At 39.7% G+C, this 22,078-nt stretch overlaps 1 protein-coding gene across 1 annotated transcript; it reads right to left on the bottom strand.

Annotated features, from left to right (window-relative positions):
- Positions 1–834: 834 nt before the first annotated feature.
- LOC105936176 (transmembrane protein 235) lies at positions 835–21,286 on the bottom strand. Its single transcript, XM_012876862.3, has 4 exons — positions 20,794–21,286; positions 19,764–19,841; positions 13,648–13,785; positions 835–4,737 (listed from the first exon to the last, which is right to left on the bottom strand). Exons 1-4 carry the CDS (start codon positions 20,963–20,965, stop codon positions 4,493–4,495), a joined length of 633 nt encoding a protein of 210 aa, XP_012732316.2. The 5' UTR covers positions 20,966–21,286; the 3' UTR covers positions 835–4,492.
- Between the last annotated feature and the right edge of the window lie 792 nt (positions 21,287–22,078).

The raw sequence follows: 22,078 nt of genomic DNA, 5'->3' as shown, positions 1-22,078 counted from the left end.
AGCTGAGTCGACACAATGTCTCGCCGTTTGGTCTTTGATTAACTCACTGAGCTGCATTAAGTTATGTTGCAAATCACATTTAGGCATTATATCGCGTTTTTCTCTGTCATACATACCAAGGATTTTCGGCCCCTAAAAGTATATTGCGTTTCTTCAGATCTGACATACTGTACATGTGAGCTCTGTTTGTTGATTTGATTCTCCCATTCTTATTTGGGGATATTTTTAAGCCGAAATACAAAGGCAGAGAAAAGTTTTGAAAATCTTTACAAACACCGCTTCACCCTTATTTGCTATTTTGCAATGGTACATATGTAAATTAGCAATAACAATACAATGAAGCTTGTGGTTGTTATATGTATAGAGTAAACCAAGCTTTGAATTTTGAATTTTATCTCCACCGGCTCTCTGTTTTCCTGCCCGTTTCGGTTAGTCAGCAGAAACGTATTAGTCCAGCAAAATGAACTCTTAGTCTAGACAAAATAAATCATTGTAATTAGTTCCTCATAACAGAAACTGTGTTTGAGGTCTAGATGGTATCTCTGTGTTTAAATGAATGCCGTCTTCATGGAACTCCTAAAAGAGGCAAAGTAATTGCTAATTTGCTCATATATGCCAAGGCGTTTGTGCTTCTGTTTTTCTTTATTCTGTTTTCCTGTTAGCTGCAAACACTTTACGACCAAAACTACCCTTATGTGTGTTACAACGCTATTTGCCTGTTCAACAGAAGCTTAAATGTTGTTCCACCTTGCAATTTATATTTTCCCATGCTTTCCTAATAAATGCTGATGAAAATTTTCCCATTGCAATCATCCAGTGGGACAGTAGAAATAAAATTCAGAGCTTCAGTACATTTTTAACTTTTATAGCAAGTTACCAACATAATTGCTACTATGATTCAGAAAATATCCAACTTTCTTTTAATATCCAAGGCCAATGGATTTAATTCAAGGATTTTACAGACAACAGTGTTGAAAGATACGGATGAGACATCACCCAAAGTGGTCATAGCCTGGTAGCAGCAATTCTTCACATACAGCAATTTCTTTTCTGCCAGACTCCCAGTGTGCTTCATTTACATTCACAGGCTCACATTCAGGCTTTCAATCTAACAAAAACAAAAGAAGATCTACACGTTACTGTAATCATTGTTGCCTAAGAACAGCACATTGTAAACAGAATGCAGAACAAGTATAAAGTCCATTGATCAGACTATAAATTGTTGCTTCAGAACATCTTAAAGAGTAACAGATCATGGCACTCATTTGTAATCACTCAGCTGATGGAAGGATGCTTTGAATTGTTCATTAACTAAAACATACGCCTTGATTAGGATCTTTACAAGAACACCACAGATATATTATACGGTCAGAGCTGAATGTTATAAAGTCAGCAGCAGCAGCACTCTTTTTTTTCACTTGCAGATTCTTCATTGCCGGAAGAAAGACTATTAGCCTACTGAATACCTGACAAGCATATAGGAGGCGGTGACACATGCATATGTTTTGTTCTGCAAACAAAAGGAATCTTCATGAGAGGACTTGTATCCTCCACTTTTATTTCATAATTAGTTTGTCTACTAGCTAGAGCTGTATAAGAGAAAGGCATAGGAATGCTCATCAGCTTCAACTGTGAATGCTTTCGGGGTTGCAGAAGACATGCCAAAGAGATGAAGTCCATGTTTCCAGTGGTACATGTAACAGCAATATAACAGTTGGTCCGTTAGCAAATATCGGAGAGTATATCACTTCTCACCCAGCTGGGGTCTAATATCCTAGGCACTGGCTCACTCCAGCAGAGTCAGCAACGTTTTCCCTCCAATAAAATATACTACAGCACCATTGCAGTCCATATATATAAGCAGGAAAGCACGGTGGAGGAAAACGCCAGCACCTCTTTGCGCTGAGAGCAAGCATACATCAAAATGGAAATAAAGCCATTCAGCCAAACTGCTCGGCCTGCCTTCATGTCGCAGGGCTCAGACTAAAAGACAGCAGTCATTCATAAAAATAGAATATATTTACAATGCAGTAAACCAATGTTACCTTCTAATAGTTTTCTTCTGTTTTTCATCTTAACACTCAAATGTTTTCGATCATTAAAGTTTAATAGCAGACAAAGAGGACCTGAGTAAATACAAAAGGCTGTCTTTAAATAATGTCTTTTAGCAAAGCTACCCATACAATCCTTTCCTGATGTGAAAAAAGTAGTTGTCACCCTTGTCAAACCATGAATTTTTGTTAGCCAAGTTTATTTGGAAAACTGTGTTAAATTTCAGCAGCAGCCACCAGGTCGAATTACTGCCACACCTAAATAATCATGCAATCACCTCTCTGACAACATGAAGTCATCAAAAAGGTCGTGAAGAACTTTAAAGATAGATGGGAAACAAAGTCGTTGACATCTCTTAATCTTTAAGGTGTTACAAAACGTTCTAAAGGCTAAAACACACATCTGATCCAATACAGATCCATACAGATTTTTTTTTCCTAACCAACTGGCTGCGTAGAAGCTCCCTCATGGATCACTGGAATCGCAAGATCAAGTATTCATGTGAGAGTGAGTACCGCCGGAAATTAAACGTGACGCTGCAGTTGCTGCGTGACCAAGCTCAAAGAAGATATTTCCCTTTCCTATGTGTTTGCTGTACTACCGAGCTATTACCATGGATAAATACACTGTTTATTGAAATATTTTATTTATTATCTATTGAGCTGTGTTCAGAGATTTTATCTTGTGTTTTCTCCAAAGCTGATGTGTTGTACTTTGCCAAAGTGTCTCTCTTCCTGTCTGACTCATGGATGTCCCGTCAAATTACCGTGTAGCTCTGACCAAGATAGAGCAGAGGTCTACCTTGTTCGGAGCTACGCAGTACAGCTGCACAAAACCACAAGCCGGTCTGCCTGACCCCATTCACGTCGACCAGATCTAAATGCTGTGATGCAATTTTTTTCATGGTGTGGTATGTTTTGGCCTTAAGGCTGTGGGACTCCAGTGAGCCACAATTAGACTGATTTACCACAATAGCAGAACATACGGGTCAACATGTTCCTAGGAGCGGAAAACCTACCAAAATTACTCCAATGGGGGCATTAACGACTCTTCCTGAAAATCACAAAAGAACCAAGATCATTATTTGAAGCCCTGCAGGCCTCACCTCACCTCAGTTAAGGCCGGTGTCCATGATTCAACAATAAGAAAGAGGCTGGGCAAAAATGGTATCCATGGAAGAGTTCCACGGTCAAAACCACTGCTGGCCAAAAAGGACACAAAGGACTGTTTTACATTTGCCCCATAAAAATCTTGATGATCCCCTAGCCTTTTGTAGAGATGTTATGTTGCATAAACTATGCATCCCGTTGCATCAGGCACTAAACAAACCCAGCATTTCAGAAAAAGAACATTGCACGCTCAAACATGGCGGCAGTGTGATGATGCAGGGCTGCTTTACAACTTCAGGACCATGGGGTAACTAAGAGAACCTTGAATTCTGCTCGGCACCAGAAAATCCTGAAGTACAACATCTGACCATCACTTAGGACTAAGGACAATGTTCTAAAGTACACAAAGGAGTCCAGAGTTATTAGGTTTAGGAGTCAACTACTTTTTCACGTAGGGTGAGGACAGTCTCAGTAGCTTGTTTTCCCTTAACAAATGAAATCATTGCTCAAAAAACAACATTTTGTATTAGCTGAAGGTTTTTTTGGCCTCTCAATTTCTCCTGCCTGCTTCTTTTAGTTGTTGATTTGTTTGTTTAGTCATTATCTTTATCTAATTTTACAATGTGTCCTACAATCAACAACCTGTAAAGGTGTCAAAAAACAATAACAGAAGAAATCTGTAAATGGACCCATCCTTTTTCATACCACTGCATCTGAGAACAAGGCGCAACAAATACATTCAAGGGAAACAAAAATAAGGCTACTCTACATTAATTAGCCCCACTAGCTTGTGTTTTTTTCTTGTTCTGCAAAGCCATTCAGAAAAGTAGTTCAGGGAAAGTCAAGTCGACAGAAAGAAAATGAAAGCAGCTCAGAAATACAATTCCATGTCAGCTTCTTTGTGTGTTTACTAAAGCTAGCTTGCACTACATTTTGTGCTTGTTGCTCTTGAGCTGCTTGGTCTTCTGTAAGCTAGTTAATTCTTACAAAAAAAAAAAAACTAATTTAAGTGGCATCCAGGCTGAAATATACAGCACAAATGCATTCAGGAAGAAATATCCATTGATTCGACCAGTTAGCTTCTTTCTTCTTGTTTTTGTTAACACATCCACAATATTAGACAGAAACAGTGGCCAGAAAATACTTTTGAAAAGATCAAAGCAGCAATTGTAATTTAAAGTCAGCTTTTGTGTGTGTCTGCGAAAGGTAGCTTCAGTACATTTTGTTGTTTGGCTCTTGATCTTCTTGACCTCTTGCAAGCTTGCCAGCTATTAAGAAATAATACAACTACTAAAGAAAACTCCCCCAAAGAACATCGGTAAATAGTTTCACTACAACATGGCAATGGCGACGCCAGAATCATAATGTCCCTTTATCTGAGTTATTCTGGCAGCCAGCAACAGCAGCAGACCCGCTGCCACCTCCAGGCTGTAGGAGAGCCAGGCCAAGGCTAACGACCAGCCAAAGGAGACGTGCACAAAGACGAGGTTTTCAGGGGAAACAATCCGCTGGAACTCCTCCATGGCCTGATTGGAGTATTTGATGTAGACGCTCACCCCTGACAGGGTGAAAAGACCTGTAAGCATGCATGAGACAAAAGAAAAGAAAGCTAGATTTAGAAAAAAAATCACATCCATTAATTTTTAACACATTCTTTTGTTCCTGAAACACAGAATTAAATGTAACCTGTTAATGCGGCCTGGATTGTCTGGACAGGTCATTCTAATGCTTCATCATCACACATTGTAATGATAGTGATTTATTAAATGAAACTGTCCATGCACCAATTTTCTACATCCAATTTAGACAGTGCAGGCGATTCTGGCAGATAGGAGGTGAGAGCACACCGGTCCATCACACAGTGTAACACAGAGGCAGGAGCTCATGTACATGCCTACGGTCAATTAATCCCTCCGTGGCTGTGGAAAAAAACGATTTTCTGTTTTCCCTTGAAGAAAAAAAAAATATAGAAAACAAATTGCTGTTTCAACATAACAGTGAAGAAAATACAAGAGCAAAACAAAAATATGTTGTGTTTCTGGAGTTCATGCAGACATTTATACGGTCATATTCAATAAACTAAAATATGTGCTCCAATGAGGCTTTGAAAATAAAACCCCTCAGGTTTAAACCTACATTTCACCAAGCAAACATCTCTAAATAAAAAAAAAATGTATTGGCCTGTTATAGGTTTCTGCTTTTAAATTTCATGTTTTCAGTAGCTGTAAGCAGATAATTAAGAGTTTAATGACATAAATAAAGTCAGTCTGTGTGTAATTAATGTGTTTTTGAGTTGAGTTATGGAATTCTCTCTATCTCTTTATATATATATATATATATATATATATATATATATATATATATTTGGTTATCTGAAAATACGTTTTAAACTGCAAGGTCATTACACAGGTGATTAAAAATGCATATCTCTCAGTTAAATACAAAAATAAATGCATAAAAGCTCAGTTGCTATGCAGGTATTCACCAAGTGAGACATTTCAAGTCTGTTGGGTAGCATACAAAATACATTAATGATGGAGTACTTTTCTGGAAAAAAACGGTATGATTTCTCACATACATTTTTTTTTGAGAACATTATTTCTGTTTCCAAAATAAATAAAAAAATCTGTCCGCTTTTAAAATGTCATATAGTGAAAGACAGATTTTGAAATAGTGAGACGTCTCAGTGCAACATGGTAGAGATGAAAAAGAAAAGAGAAAAGCACGTAGGCACTCTGCCTTCCTCTAACATGAACCTGCAGTTAGTGCGTGTTTGTGGGCGTGTGCATCCCTGCAGATTGGAACCATGCTTGACAGAGCACAACCTTCTGCAGCTAAATGTTGCTTTGAGACCTTTGACAGGTGTTAATACGTCTCTGTCTTTTTATGAACAGATGTTGTCAGCAGGCAGGATAAAGTAACAACCCAAGAAGATTGGCACTAGGCTTCTAGATGGGCCTGGTTCAACCTTATTTTTGCTCTGTACTAAAAGTAAGCCTTTCATTTGGCTTTTTCTTTTCAGGGTCGCCATAGTGAGTCATTTGTCTCCATCAAACCCTATCTTCTGCATCTTCCTCTCTCACACCAACTACCTGCATGTCCTCTTGAACTCCATCCTGCCTTTAGGCCTCCTGCCTGACACTTCCAGCCTCAGCATCTTTCTACCGATATACTCACTGTCTGTTCTCACTATAAATCCAGACCATCTTAGTCTGGTCTTTCTGGCTTTATCTCCCAAACAGCTAACATCAGCTCTCCCTCTGATGTACTCATTCCTGATCCAATCCATCCTTGTCACTCCTAAAGAGAAGTTCAACATCTTCATCTCCTCTATCTCCAGCTCTGCCACCTGTGTCGTCCTCGGTGCCACTTTCTCTAAACCATACAACATCGCTGGTACACCTTTTCTTTCATTCTCCCATGATGCTATTTTATCACACAATACACCTGACACTTCTCCACCCGTCCCAACTGGCTTGGACATGTTTCTTCACCTCGCCATTGCTCTGGACTGTTGACCCTAAGTACTTAAAATCCTCCACCTCCTTTGTCTCTTCTCCCTGTAACCTCACTTGGGTCCCTCTCATACACATGTGTTCGTTCTTGCTATGATTGACCTTCATTCCTCTCCTTTCCAGACAAAACCTCAATATCTCTAGATTTTCTTTAACCTGTTCCCTGCTCTCACTGCAGATAACAATGTCAAACATCACAGTCCATGGAGAATTTTTTTGTCTAACCCCATCTGTCAACCTGTCCATCCCCACAACGCAGTCCCACTTAAACCTTGAACTCCTCTGACACACCTACAGCACACGTCACCACTGTCTTGCAGCTCTCATACACGTCCTGCACCACCCTAACACACGACTCTGCTTGTCCACACTTCCTCATACAACACCACAGCTCCTCTTTCGGCGCGCTGTCATATGCTTTCTCTAGATCTAAAAGAACAAAACAAAACACAATGCAGCTCCCACCGACCCTCTCTGTACTTCTTAATGAAGATGCTCAAAGCAAATATTGCATTTGTAGCTCTTTTCCTCAAAGCAAATACTGCATCTATAATCCAAAAGTGATCTAGTAAATAAAGCATCTTTTCCCATTTTGCCACTTTACTCATTTTCTTTAACCTTCATTTATGTTTAAACAAAACCTCAATATATTTTCCAGAGATCTTATGTAACAGATCTCCTCTGTGCCTGATAAAAAAAATTACATTTCCACAGCATGATGTGGCCACCCCATGTTTCATCACGGGGTAGGGAGTCTATTGTCTCCTATAGGGTTTATGGAACGTTAAACAGACTTCTAAAAGCTTTCTTTGAACTATGGTTTTCTTCTTGCCACCTTTCCATGAAGACCACATTTTTGGAGAGCATGACTGCCTGTCCATAAATCCATAGCTCTAGAGAATCTCATTAAGGCTCCCCTTCTCAGCTCACCAGTTTAGTCAGACAACCACATCTTGAATTGTATTTATGCTATAGACTTTCCATGATGAATTGGACAGTCCTGCATAAAATGTTAAAGTTTTAGGATAATATTTTAGAAGGTAAACCTGTTTTGAACTCTTAGAGCAACTTTTTCCATGACTCGTTTCCTGCGTTGTCTTCTCAGAGCATTTTCTGATTTGGAGATCGTTTATTACTATGCATTGAGCAAAAAAAGCAAAGGCTATGGTAAATGTCAAATTTGTATGCTGATGAAGAGCAGCATTAAAGAAAATAGGGGCTGATTGTGTGACTCTTTTGTCTCTTTAGAAATGCCCAATTATGAGCTTTATAATTTTATCTGAAGGAGCTGAATGCACAGTTTGCAATGCTTAGCAATTACCTAGAGGCTCAGGGTACAAAACTAATTACATACTGTGAAACAACTTTATACCTAAGGAGCAAACCTGTTGGAAAATCAGCACCTTAAGAGATGTTTTACTAGAAAAAAAAACATCCAATTGCAAAATAATACCTGTTTTTAGTTAAAAACAGGTATTAAAAATTTTAAAAATCAAAACTAATTTTGCACATTCTCAAGCTAAATGTTAGTTAAGCAACAAAAACATTAACAAATTGAACCAATTTCTTCAAAATGTTGAACATCAGTCGGGATTTAAACTGCATTCAAGTTGTATAATTTTTTTTTTAACCAACTAGGGATTCTTCCACAAAAACCCAATGAAACTCTTTTCCTGAAACATAAGAGCTATGAGAAGGGACAAGCCGTATGGTAACCACACACAGTGTTTATATTGGTTATAATTCTGGATAATTTTGGGTAAGTTGTTTTGGCTGAGAGTAAACAACAGAAAAAAAAAAATCCTCATGCTGTGAGGCAACAGTGGCCACTGCAATTATACAACAGCAGAGCAGCTTTTGTGAATTTGTTCCCCAGTCATATGTAAATTATCCCAGTATGCTGCCTCTAAAAATATGGCCCGTTCATTCACTCCACAGAAGGAAACATTGCTGTAAAGCTGTATGGCATCTAGATGTTCTATGTGTGAATAATTTTTCTTTTCTTTATTTCGTGTGTTTTGCAGTGAACCGAGTGATTGTCTTGCTTAACAGTTACCCCAGGGGTGAGTCAGTAAGAGTAACATCATTAAATGTCAAGAGCAAAACATCTGAAGTATTCAGCCACTAAATGAGCAATTCAAGCTGACCCTTAGTAGGGCACGCTAGAAGGATAAGAGACTTTACGCTCCACCATCTGGAGTCGTGTTTACTTTTGGTAAATACTGACATTTAAATTAACAACCCCCTTTTTTCCAGTAAAAATCTATATGGAGTAAGACAACAGTGGGATCAGAAGAAGAGAAGGAGGAGACATTTGCAATCGGAGAAAACACTTGCAGCAAATACGTAGAATTGTAGACTTTAAAGACATTAAACCACTACTTTGTAATAATTTTACAATTTAATATGCCAGTTTATAGTGTAGATGGATTATATTATGCAGCACAGGAAAATAGTCTGTTTCATATCTCATGGTCCCTGATGCCTGTCCAAAATCCAGATATATTTTCACAAGCGGGACTCCAAACTGACAGGAAAAAAAACAACAAATCGGTGATACCGAAATCAAAATGTGATAATGCATTACAGAAGATTGATAAAAGCAGCACAAAATCCTAAAATCCATTACCTTACTCATTTTGTGGACACGTTGGTTTCAAAAGAGAGAGAGCTCAGCGCTTGCGGGTCTTTTGATGTGAACCAAACACAACTCTTAAGCTAGATATATTAGCAGAGATGGTGCAGTCTTATAATAAAACCTAATAACGCCTTTTTTTACACAATGGGAGACAAGAATCTTGAGAAATACTTCCTGGTTTGCTCAAGGTTCTTCAATCTTTTTATCTTTTCTTTTCAGACAGTGGCTGCTTTTTTCACTAATTTTCAGTAGAGGGCCTGTACTTTACCGTTTGGACATGTCTCTGCATGGTGTGCCCTGTGTCCTGGGTGGAAACTTGTAATTTTGACCCATTCTCTTTGGCACTTTGACAAAATAGTATGTATTGCTACTATTCAAAGGTGGAATTTGTCACAAGAGAGAAAAAAAAAAGTCAAAGTAGAAAAATGCCCTTTGCCGCCCATCTTACACACAAGTGGAACTGGTGCCCTTTGCTCTATATAAAAGGATATTTCTGTTTTCTTTTTTTAAAGGTGCTTATGTTTCATTTGTCATTCACGCTATATCAATCATAGCAAACAAGGACATTAACTGAACCTTAATTTGGATTTAAATCTGATTTTGAAAAAGAGAAAGATAATGTCATTTCAGTTAGCAAATATGCATTTTGTCTGGGGGAAAAGGAGCATGTGCGCTTGTACTGACAGCTGAAAAATAATATTTCTGCTCATTTTACCAGTAATGTGAGGAATTTGATGTAAAGTGGGAATCTTTTCTTGGTCCTTTTCATGTTTTTCTTCTGGACTAGTGGTTAGGGTTAGGCCATAGAAAGGCTTGAAAATGCATAGACGTCTACAGATGTCAAGGCACGGTCCTCACTTTGTACTTTATAAAATGATGTGTGTGGGTGTGTGCGTGTGTGTGTGTGTGTTGGGGGGGGGGGCTTTTATCCAACAACAATCTTTTCTGAGGTTTTACACTACTTCATTGTGAAATGTTACTGAGAAACCGCTGTCATCAACACAGTCAGTGAAGCAATTATCCATGCAGAGGGTGGTTTGGTAATGGATCTTAAAATAATTGGTGAGTATCATCAGGATCCAACATGCAATTCTGATCTGTTTTATCCAACTGTTTCCAAAAATAACTTAAAATTAATCTCTTTTCAACCTTCCCATCAGTTTTAAAAGTGGACAAGTAATATGAAGATACGTTTTCTGACACGAGCTTTTGAATCATGCCAACAAAAACAAGAAGGCACCTACACACACCGGACCATGTTTTTTTTTTGCAAACACACCCTCTGAAAATGGCTCACCCTGATCCCATTATGATTATTTCCATGAAAAAAACACTTTCTTTTTCTTTTTTTTTTACGTGTCCTGTGTGGCCGTGTAGCATTAAGAATTGCTGCCTTAATGCCAAAGAGAGCCTGACAGATTTACTTTCACAAATGGAGCATTACTGCTTTCACCATAGTGCTCTTTCTGATATAGACACAAAACTTTATTATATATTGTTTAGGGATTATTTCAAGGTCACTGGACACAGAAACAGAATGGTAAAAGAGAAAGAAAGGAAGAGAAAAAGATGAGACAAAATGCTAAAAGCCAGAAAATGTGACAAAAATAGAGTAGAGGAAAAGATAAAGATAACATCCTCAGAGTCTGCTTCTACATATGAGGATATATATATATATATATATATATATATATATATATATATATACTGTATATGAAGAACAGCAAAACCAACCAAAAAAGTATTGCAGATACAAACAGCCAATGCCATGACAACATCACTGAAAATTATGTAGTGATATTTAATACAAGACAACCAAAGTTAATTATAGAGTTTATCTGTAAACACCTGGGTCCAAGCACATGTAGGTGTTTGTAAGAGTGCACTTGTGTATGTAAAGTTTATCCATGAGAAAAATGCTCAGTAGTGGTTGTGAGGAGCCAATGATGCACCCCCCACAGTGCCAAAGCAGACACCGGGGGAACCAGAACCCCAGATACCTGAACGGGTCCCCAGAGCAAAGACACTCAAGAAGGACACACATAGGGATAGCCAGGGAAGAGCAGAGGAGAGCCCCAAGAAACCTCCCAGCAGCCAGAGTGCCGAAGCCCCAGGGAGCTGCAGTGACAAGCCTAGAAGCTCCGCCAGCAGCCAGCCACGCTGGATCAGCTCCAGCCATGGGCCCAGAAACCCAAGGCCCAAGACAGAGCCATGGAGCCAAGGTGCTAGGAGTGTACCAGAAAGGCCGAAAGGCCCAGTATTGGATTTGAACCCAGAACCTTTTTGCTGCAAGGCAATAGCACCACCCACTGCGCCCCAGTGCAGCCCCAGTCCAAAACCCAACCTGACAAAAACACAAACACAAAACCAGGTACACAATCACATTTGCATGTTCCCATGCCCTGGCATGCAAATGCTCTTACCCACACAAGAAAAAAAAATGCAAAAAAACAGGGATGCTTGTTTGTAAGCATGAAGTCAGAACTGATAATTACCAATTATCAGGATGTTTTTCCCCAGTAAGCCAAAAAAATTGGCAACTTTTCTACATGTGTGTCACCAACCATTTTAGGTTAAACTGTGGGGGAAATTAACAGTAGACAGATGATCTCTTTGGAACGTCGGACAGGTACGTTAATGTAGTGCAGATAAACAAGAGTAAAACATGTACTGATATGAGTGAAACATTGTTTCGCTAGATTAAAACAATGACTGAGGTATGACTTGATTACTTTGAGAAAAGTAAGGCTTGCACCATCACTGCATGTCTCCCGATCTAAAGTATCCAGGTAATAGAGATTGTCAGAGAAACGGAGAAGTGATTCCTGTGGATATCAGAGTAACAATGCTTGGCCAGAAATTGTCATGTCTACCTAAATGCTGGTAGAATTGTGATGTTAGAGTTACATTTATGTCTGTGGTGAAATACAGGCAGAATTGGCTTCTAATAGAGCATTTTTAGGTCATTCTCTAGGGTGTATTAAGTCTCCAAGCTATTGCACTCAGTATTTCTTCTTATGTCTTCCTCGTCACTGGATTTTAGATTTCTTTCTGAACTCAAATTTGGGATGGAGACTACATTGTCACCATCTTTGTCTAGACTAGCCACAAGTCATGCACTGATTTCAGGGTTCTACTGGTAATATTTGCATTCTTTGGTAACTTCTGGCTATACTCTTGGCTGTATAACTCCTCTTTTTTTTCCTTCTTTACCTATTTCCTATGGAAAGGAATATGACTATCATGAGCTACAAGTCGTAATACACCTAAAACAAAAATGTTGGAAATTGATGGCCATAACTATACTACAACAGATATTTTTATAAACAGTTTAATAACGTCCCCGAATGACTTGGAGGCAATAACGTCAACATTATCATAATTAACATTTCTTAATTAAGAGCCTAGCATTGCCAAGCTTGTCACTGTGTACCCATTTCTCTCACTTATATAAGTACTGTAAATCTGAATAGAAATATGGTAAAAAAAAAACAAAGCAAGATGGATAAACAGCTTCACTGTGGTTTTGGTTTCTAACAACAAAGTGTTTATTCATAAAGGCCTCTATATTTCTGTTTAAATATAATATTCTGATATTGAGGTAACAGTGATAAACAAGTGATTTTTGCCCCCACTTAGGACAGTGTTTTTATAAATCCAATCGTCAACTTAAACTCAGTTACCTGAATTGCAAATGCAGCAAAATAATTCTCAGTTTTGCAAAATAACCATGTCTTGTGTGACTGATCACCACTTTAAGACATATTTCCTTTGGACAATAAAGTTAATCTAATCCAATCTAACCTTTTCACAATGCAGCACCAGTAACTGAGTCTAAATGTTGACAATGAATGACATACTCTCAAAATCTGTTGCCAGCTGAACCATTGTTTTATTTTGTTTCTTAAATTCTTCTTTACTTAATAAGCAGTCACCTATTGAGAAATCATAATTATTTATTTTATAATAATTCATTATCGTCACCCACTGGAATAACACTGAGGGCAAAAGCAAACATGTAACAATATAATTTGTTTGTGTGCAAATCACTGATATGGTCTTTCAGGAAAATAAATGTTAGTATTTTCATACATACTCCTCTAAAAAAAAGCACTAAATAAGCTTTTTATAATTCCAGAGAGTCTACGCAAGGCACTTTTCACACCACAAAGGCTGAAACTGAATATTCAAGGTTTCTACTCAGTCATTGTGTTGTGCATACATCAACAATGATTTTTTTTTTTTTTTTTAAATCTGTATTCAGTCAAACCTGAATGCAAAGCACACTGGAATTTCGGCTCAGCAGCATATCAAGACCTATGAGTGAACTCACCGCAGAGGAGAATGTAGGAAGCCGATGCTGCGAGCAGCTTGGGACTGCAGGCCAACGAGCTGACAAGTCCGAAGATCCAGCCTAACACCAGCAGGACCAGGCTGAGAGGCAGCAAGATGACCACCACTTTGTGCAGACCTGCACAAATTCCCATTTCCAGGAACAAGAAGTGTTTTGGGGTTTTGTTAGGGGGTCTAAAGTACAACTGAGCTGTATTTCACAGTAATGCTGTGTGCAATCATGTGGAAAAGCTTCAGAGATTGCCAAATTGATTTTTAACCATCTGGGGAGCCTTTGGGCTTTTATTTCTATCGTCAGTAGAGGATAATCAACTTGCAGACATGACGGAGATAGACCCTTTCTCAGCAAATTATTTAACTCTGTTACTTGCAAGGTTGTAAACAAGGGTTCTTCTCCCCGTGGACCGTGGATCTAATCTGAAGCCCGTATGAAGCAATGTTCCTCTACAGAATGTCCAAGTAGGCTCATTGTTAGTCTGGCGAACATGGTTCCAGGTTCATCTCAATGAATAGGAATATAATTCAAAGGTCTTTTAATAATCCAGTTCAGTTAGACTCATATACAAAGTATTACTATACACAGAGTAACAAATTCCAGGAAGAGGTTTTTCATTATTATGTCTTACAGTGAATGAAAACAACCATACAATTCAGTTTCTCAGAAACCATATACAGAAACTAAGTGCTGTATTTTGATCCAATTTTTTTTTTTTAGATCTCAAATTAAGCTATTACTTGGGTCAAAACTTACATGGTGCTTTAATAGGAAATTCCTAGATATGGACAGGAGATAAGCACAGATGTGGCCAGATCACGAGCTACAACTGCATATTTCTTTGCATCAATAGGGCCACACCTTGCTTTCTAATGCCTTCTTTGTCTTATCTAGATAATTAAGTTGTGGTCTATATAAAGTGGAAGTCCAAAGCTGTGGTTTGAGCTCTTCATTATTGTTACTTACAGCTCCTTCTTTTGACCTTTTTCTTTCTGAGAGCAACTCATTTTGGTGAGGTCTCTTTAAATGGAAAGAGGGGCATTTTATCCATGCCCCTCTTCAGGTCGCAGAGCATTCCACACCATTTGGCAATTTTTGTAGTATGCTCATGGATGGTGTAAAAAATTGTATGGGTTAATACACCCAACAATTGAACGGTTTAACTTAGCCACTTGTAGCTACAGCATTCTTGAACTTAGGCTACTATATTGCAGATTTTTTTTTTTATAAAAATGGTGGATTAACAAATGCTGTCATGTAATAGTTAAAAAAATGTAACAGAGAATAGAGAAAACTGAACCGTCTCGAAATGTATGACCCAAACAGAAATATAAAGATATCTATGCAGCACCTGGACAGACTACATTCAACTTTTCTACATTCCTAGACACTCCGAATGCAAAACAAAATGTATTTTTAAAGCTAAAAAAGTGTATTTTGTATAATATGGTCCCTTTAGCCCTACAATAGACTGGCGACCTGTCCAGGGTGTACCCCGCCTCTTGCTCATTGACAGCTGGAGATAGGCACCAGCAACCCTCGTGACCCCACAAGGGATCGACGTGTTAGATAATGGATGGATGGACGTTCCCTTTAATTTGTGAACCACATACTTCAAAAGCACCCTACCTGGGTTAAGGAGGAAAAAGGACTAAACAGTCCCTTTCCTTTAGAAAATCAAAGTTTTAGAGTCTGGCGAAAGAGGCACAGAACCCAGGAGAGACAGCAGGCTCAATTTGTGGCAGCGGCATGTGACACCGGCACTTCCTGTGGCATGCTGTAATTTGTGGCATGCGGAGTGGCATGCGGTGTGGCATGCGGTGTGGCATGCGGAGTGGCATGCGGTGTGGCATGCGGTGTGGCATGCGGAGTGGCATGCGGTGTGGCATGCGGAGTGGCATGCGGTGTGGCATGCGGTGTGGCATGCGGAGTGGCATGCGGAGTGGCATGCGGTGTGGCATGCGTTGTGGCATGCGGAGTGGCATGGTGTGGCATGCGGTGTGGCATGCTGCAGCACTTAATGTGGCATGCTGTGTGGCATGCGGTGTGGCATGCGGTGTGGAACTGCTGTTTCTGTTTTTACGCAAACTGTTTGTTACAGACGTCTGTTACACTATAGCTACTTGTAAATAATCATATTTTTATTGCATTATTTCCAATAAAAGCTGAACCTCCACCAAGTCCTGGCACTTCTTGTGACACCTCCACCAACTACTGGCTCTTCTTGTGGCAGCAGGAGTGGCAATTGCGGTGGTGGCTGCAGGACTTTCACTGGTATGCACTTACCAAGAAGATGTCACGGCTGTTGCTGCATTCCTGTTGCTGTGTGTGGGCAAATGATTTGTTAGCTACCCGTTACTCTTTAACTACTTCCAAATAATCATGTTTTATTCATATTATTTCCAATAAAACCTTGTTTAATAACCGCCAGCTTTGTGGCAGCTGCAGTGGCATACATCCGCCACAAGGTGTCACTAATCCGGCATGCCACCTGCCGCCCTTCTGCGAAAATGCTTAGATTTTTGGGTTATTTAATACCTACTATATATTTACATTCAATTATTCATGTATTAAATTCACATAATTTAACAAACATTTTTGTTGTGCCAGTTCAGACGTGACAGAAAGCGGTAACGGACTACGTTACCCACGATGCAATGTGGTCAAAATGGCCACCAACTCATGTGGTCAAAATGGCCACCAACTCCCATCACGCAACACGGCAAAATGGCCGCCGATCAAGGAAACAGCATCAATTCGGGACGTAACGGACTGCGTTACCCATGATGCAATGTGGTCAAAATGGCCACCAACTCCCATCACGCAACACGGCAAAATGGCCGCCGATCAAGATAAGGTTGCTATGATGATGGCTATAAAAGCCGATCACACACGATGAGCTTCCTTCTTCCCTGGCTTTTAGCCAACCCGAGAAGACACGCACAGCTGATTCCCACGCCACGTGTTCGATTGCTCGCTGGACCGAGATTTTTCGACGCAACGGTTATTCCCTGCTTTATAACAGGAGGTCGACTTAAATAAGTACTTTTAAATTCCCTCTGATCAAAAGACTGAGAGACGCCGCATCTCCCACTGATCGAAGAGGACCCCGCTTTTGTCTGGCCAACAAAGCGACCGAACCCGGAGGAAGAAACGAAGGAGTTTTTTTTCTTCCCCGTCCCGCTGCAGCCTGTGGACAACTGCGCTCGTCGAAGCGCGTCCAGAAAGCCACACTCGGAGCGTTCCGGACCAGCCCCGAGGCAACTCAAAGTAACGGGGTTTTTCCCCTTTCATTTCTGTCTCACCAACAGGGTGTTTAGAAGTGCCTGGGCAGGCGGTAGAACTTTGTAGGTGTTGGTTAATGCTTTTATTCCACGACGAAGTTGGAATTATTTTGCTGAACATTTTCTTTGTATGTGCATGTATTTTACAATTGATTTTGCTGTGTTGATTTGTGATTCATCAATAACCCCGCCGTGGGTTACCGCCTTATTTCTTTTCATCTTTTTCCCTGCTCCCCCCCCCTCTCTCTTTTCGCTTCTCCTTATCAGTTTAATCTCTTTGTCCGAGCTCAAGTCGCGGGCTTTGCTTTAAACTCCCAGTTAGCTGCCCCCTTTCGAAGCGAGGCATTACCCCATCAGCGTAAGCGTGGTTACGTCATTAGGACCTCCCCTCATACGTCATCGTAGCAGCCATCTTGGGAGGGTCACGTGTATCTGAACTGTAGGTAGCTTAGCTGAACTAGCTTTGTGTAAGACATCAAAGCGTCCAGTAAGATTCCCGAAGCTGTTCTGTCTATCAAGGCTGATACGTGAAATGCCGATGTCTCGAGGGCGGTGTTAAACAACTTTGAGTTAAGTTAAGATCTGCTAACCGCTCATTTTAATCCATTGTTTATTTTGTTTTGTTCTTTATTTCCACATATATATTTTGCATGTTTTAGTTTAGTAATGAGTAAGAATTCCAAAGTTGTTTGAATCAGAGAATTACTGTAACAGGGAATTGCTTTTGGTTCAATAAAACCAACGACTGCGGAATAGAAATTGTTTTGTGTTCAATCCAATTCACAGTTGCATGGGTATTCAGAAATCAGAGCTAACCTCCTTTGGAGTTAACATCTGATATTAATACAGAGACAATATCATTGGATGGTGATAAGGAATAAGGATTTAAACTCTAATTGCAGTTACATTGGGGTTCTCACAGCCTGCTGGATAAACCTGGTCGGTTAACAGTCCGACCTGATCATTTATTCCAGCATAAATGAGTTCATAACAGCAAGTTAACTAATGCATTAGTGGTATAAATACTTATAAGCTTATAGCTAACATCACCACCATTTGAACTATATTTGTTATAGCGAAATTTTGAGTTGAATGATTTATTATTTAAATTATAATACCAAATTATAATTAATAATAATAATAAGCATATTCAACCAATTTATGGCATAGCATTTTCAAGCAATTTAATACAAAAGTTATAAGGTTACTGTATGTGTGGTTTAACTCGTGATTAGATAAACAAATGTGGTGATATAAATACATCACTTGAAAACACACTGGCACGCTGTGGCCGTTAGGTGCCACAAAGACGATCATGTATTCAGTGATGTATTTATATCACCACATTTGTTTCTCTAATCACGAGTTGAACCACACATACAGTAACCTTATAACTTTTGTATTAAATTGCTTGAAAATGTTTGTTAAATTATGTGAATTTAATACATGAATAATTGAATGTAAATATATAGTAGGTATTAAATAACCCGAAAATCTAAGCATTTTCGCAGAAGGGCGGCAGGTGGCATGCCGGATTAGTGACACCTTGTGGCGGATGTAGCTGCCACAAAGCTGGCGGTTATTAAACAAGGTTTTATTGGAAATAATATGAATAAAACATGATTATTTGGAAGTAGTTAAAGAGTAACGGGTAGCTAACAAATTATTTGCCCACACACAGCAACAGGAATGCAGCAACAGCCGTGACATCTTCTTGGTAAGTGCATACCAGTGAAAGTCCTGCAGCCACCACCGCAATTGCCACTCCTGCTGCCACAAAAAGAGCCAGTAGTTGGTGGAGGTGTCACAAGAAGTGCCAGGACTTGGTGGAGGTTCAGCTTTTATTGAAAATAATGCAATAAAAATATGATTATTTACAAGTAGCTATAGTGTAACAGACGTCTGTGACAAACAGTTTGCGTAAAACAGAAACAGCAGTTCCACACCGCATGCCACACCGCATCCCACACCGCATGCCATATAGCATGCCACACCGCATGCCACCGCATGCCACTCCGCATGCCACTCCGCATGCCACAGCATGCCACACCGCATGCCACTCCGCATGCCACTCCGCATGCCACACCGTATGCCACACCGCATGCCACTCCGCATGCCACTCCGCATGCCACACCGCATGCCACTCCGCATGCCACACCGCATGCCACATCGCATGCCACTCCGCATGCCACACCACATGCCACTCCGCATGCCACTCCGCATGCCACAAATCACCGCATGCCACAGGAAGTGCCGGTGTCAGATGCCGCTGCCACAAATTGAGCTCGGCCCTGCTGGAACCCAGGTGGCTTGAGGTCCAGGTTGACGACTGCATACTCCTAAATCATCTACTGATGCTGGGCCGACATCTTTTAGCAAACCCAAGGCCAGCACAGCGGTCCATCAGGGTGTTTTAGAGCCCATCATGTTTCCCTCTGCACCTTCCCATGCTACCAAAATTACCCATACCAACTTTAATGACCACGGTATCACTGTTCTGAACTGGCCAGAAAGCTCACTTGAACCAAGTCTCTTAAAAACATCTACTACACGATGCAATAATTCATCTACAATGAAACCTGACCAAGTAGTGCGTATACTTCACTTAAGATGGACATCTTTTTCATTTTGCTGAGAAACCAAATGTAGGGTCGGTCATCGTCAGCTGTACGTTATTATCATCAAAATTAACAGATAGAAATGACTAAGAATAAAGTTACATGAAATAAATTAGCTGTTTTATTGTTCATATGTGTGACACCCATTCAATTTCCACTTAACCTTATTGTAAATTGTTTTTAAAAAAAAGACACTCACCAAGAAGATCCCTTTCTGTCTCTGACAGGCTGGACATGTTTGCTGTAAAAGAGGGGATGACTGAACTCCTATTTGCACCTGAAAATGTCAGAGGGAAAGGTTACTGGTGACAGAGTTGTTGGACCTCACAGAACTGAAGAAAACATCGTCGTGGTCATAGATAGGAGGAATCTGCCCTCCATTTTCTTTTTAAAATACCCTATGTGCAAGTGCCGCACTGAGAATTCCCCTCACTGCGTGTTCAGCTATTGATCGGATGAAAAGCTTCATGTTGTTGCATTACTTCACAATTATTGTAAGAACTGTGGGCATGACTAGCAACCAATTAAACACATTAAGGAGCTCAAACTGTGCAGACTAAAAGCAGAATACATTACAGCACTGACACACACCAAAAAAAGAAAAAAAAAAAGAAAAAAACCTGACAAGCTTATTTATGTTCCCACATAGAGGCTCATGAAGGACTTCCTGATAAATATTACAGTAAGATATTTTGCACATAGGAGCTTATATAATATTTATATCATTATAAAAGAGTTTAATTAAGTAGCTAACAGTGAATCTTTTAGATTTACTTCGGCCAAATAAAATAATAATAATAATAAAAATAAAAATAAACTGGCATCCCCTGTAAGCCTCACTATCGCGATCTGAGATTCACTGCAGGTTGTTTCTGCACCTGGGTTCTGCACAGCAAGCGGATGAGAGTCTAATCAGGACCAACTGGGTGCTGCTGATGATTAGAGCAGTTAAGCAGCATCAGCACCAAAAAAAAAAGAGAGAGAAAAACATTACATATAACGTATTGATTTCTTTTTAATTATAATGTTGTGAATGTTGCATTTTTTTCAGTCAATATTTACTTGATAAGAAAGAGGTTGAATCACAAATAATTAACGACCTGACTATCCTCTAGCAGTGTAAAATTGCAGGACAAAGATGCATAATTGAAGGTCGAGATTTAACAAGTTAATGCGAAGAAAAAAAATATGTTTATGATTTATTAATAAGTGAATATAAATGCCCAAACCTTCAATGATTCTCCACAATCCAGAGTGTGAACTCAGGTCATTTGGACCCGTGTGGTTGGGTTTATTTACATCGATTATGTACCAGTAATCAGTCCCGATGGCTAGAGCAAGGAAGGTGAAGCTGAGTAAACCAGTAAGCCCCGCCGAGAGCACCACCAGTCCGTACTTCATTGTTCAGTCCTCAGAGCAGAGACCGCTTAAATATCTTTCTGCGTCTGAGGAGACGATCCGACATCTGCGCCGCGTAAAAGCTCTCCAGCTGGATCCTTCCCCGCAAAGTGATGTTTCTCCATTCTAAAACCCCGTTGCGCTTGAATAAGAAACTAAATAAGAAAAGGAAAAACTAAAAACAAACAACACAATAATGACACTGGTTATATCCACCTGATAGATACTGACAAAAAAAGGGGGGAAAAAGCATACAAATTAAACGTGAGCTGCCTTGTTCTCTGTCATCCCTTACCACCGTGAGGCAGCAACTGCTGCTTGGTTTCTGTGGCGCTGCTGGACCAATCCATTTGATCAAGTTAATGGAAGAAAAGGCTAAACTTCTGGTGCGCATTTCCAAAATAAAACCCCTCTGAGGAAACCCGCTGAAATCGTGCCTGACTGTTGGTCCTTTTAACAAAATAAAGCACATCCACCTATTTCTGTCCGTAGTTCTACATCTCCTTGACGGAAAGGATGAGCGTAATTGTACCTGGAAAAAAAGTAAATGATGTCAAATCGAACATTATTATTTACTACTGGGAGGATCTGAATTAGGAATTCTGACTCACTTATCTTTAAGTATGCCTATCGCTCCCTAATGAGGACAGGAGTGAGGGGTGTTAACGGGTGGTGTCAAATAACTGGTTGTCGTGGCATAGTAATGAATCAGCTGTTCCACACCCCTGTCAGAGTCGCGTTTTTCTGAAAAAATGCTGTTGGGAAAGAGTAATTACAAACACACACACACACACACACACACACACACACACACACACACACACACACACAAATTATATATATATATATATATATATATATATAACCTGGATTGATAACTGTGCCAGCCCTTTAACTATTCATTTGCTCGAGCATCTCTTAATTTAATTTCAGCAGTCTTTTTGAGGTAAGTTCTTTAAAGGATCAATGGAGCATCATACATCATCATTTCTAACCCCTTGTTTATTCATAGGTACTGTATTTTTCATGAGAAGAGTACAAAACAATTCCACATCACGTGTTTTAACGTATTTGCATATGGATATGCAACAACCTAGCTTTTTCCTCGGCTGGGAT

This window comes from Fundulus heteroclitus, chromosome 16 (genome assembly GCF_011125445.2).
Source record: "Fundulus heteroclitus isolate FHET01 chromosome 16, MU-UCD_Fhet_4.1, whole genome shotgun sequence".
In the NCBI taxonomy this organism is placed as follows: Eukaryota; Metazoa; Chordata; class Actinopteri; order Cyprinodontiformes; family Fundulidae; genus Fundulus; species Fundulus heteroclitus.
The sequence above is the reverse complement of the archived record's forward strand: the minus strand, read 5'-3'. Positions and strand labels throughout refer to the sequence as shown.

What these genes read in the sequence shown, in the direction of transcription:
- LOC105936176 (XM_012876862.3), bottom strand. Translation starts at nt 20,965, where the DNA reads ATGAAGTACGGACTGGTGGTGCTCTCGGCGGGGCTTACTGGTTTACTC. An exon ending in ATTGTGGAGAATCATTGAAG is followed by an intron (nt 19,842 to 20,793) that starts GTTTGGGCATTT and finishes TGACATTTTCAG; the next exon opens with GTGCAAATAGGAGTTCAGTC. An exon ending in TTCCTACATTCTCCTCTGCG is followed by an intron (nt 4,738 to 13,647) that starts GTGAGTTCACTC and finishes GCATGCTTACAG; the next exon opens with GTCTTTTCACCCTGTCAGGG.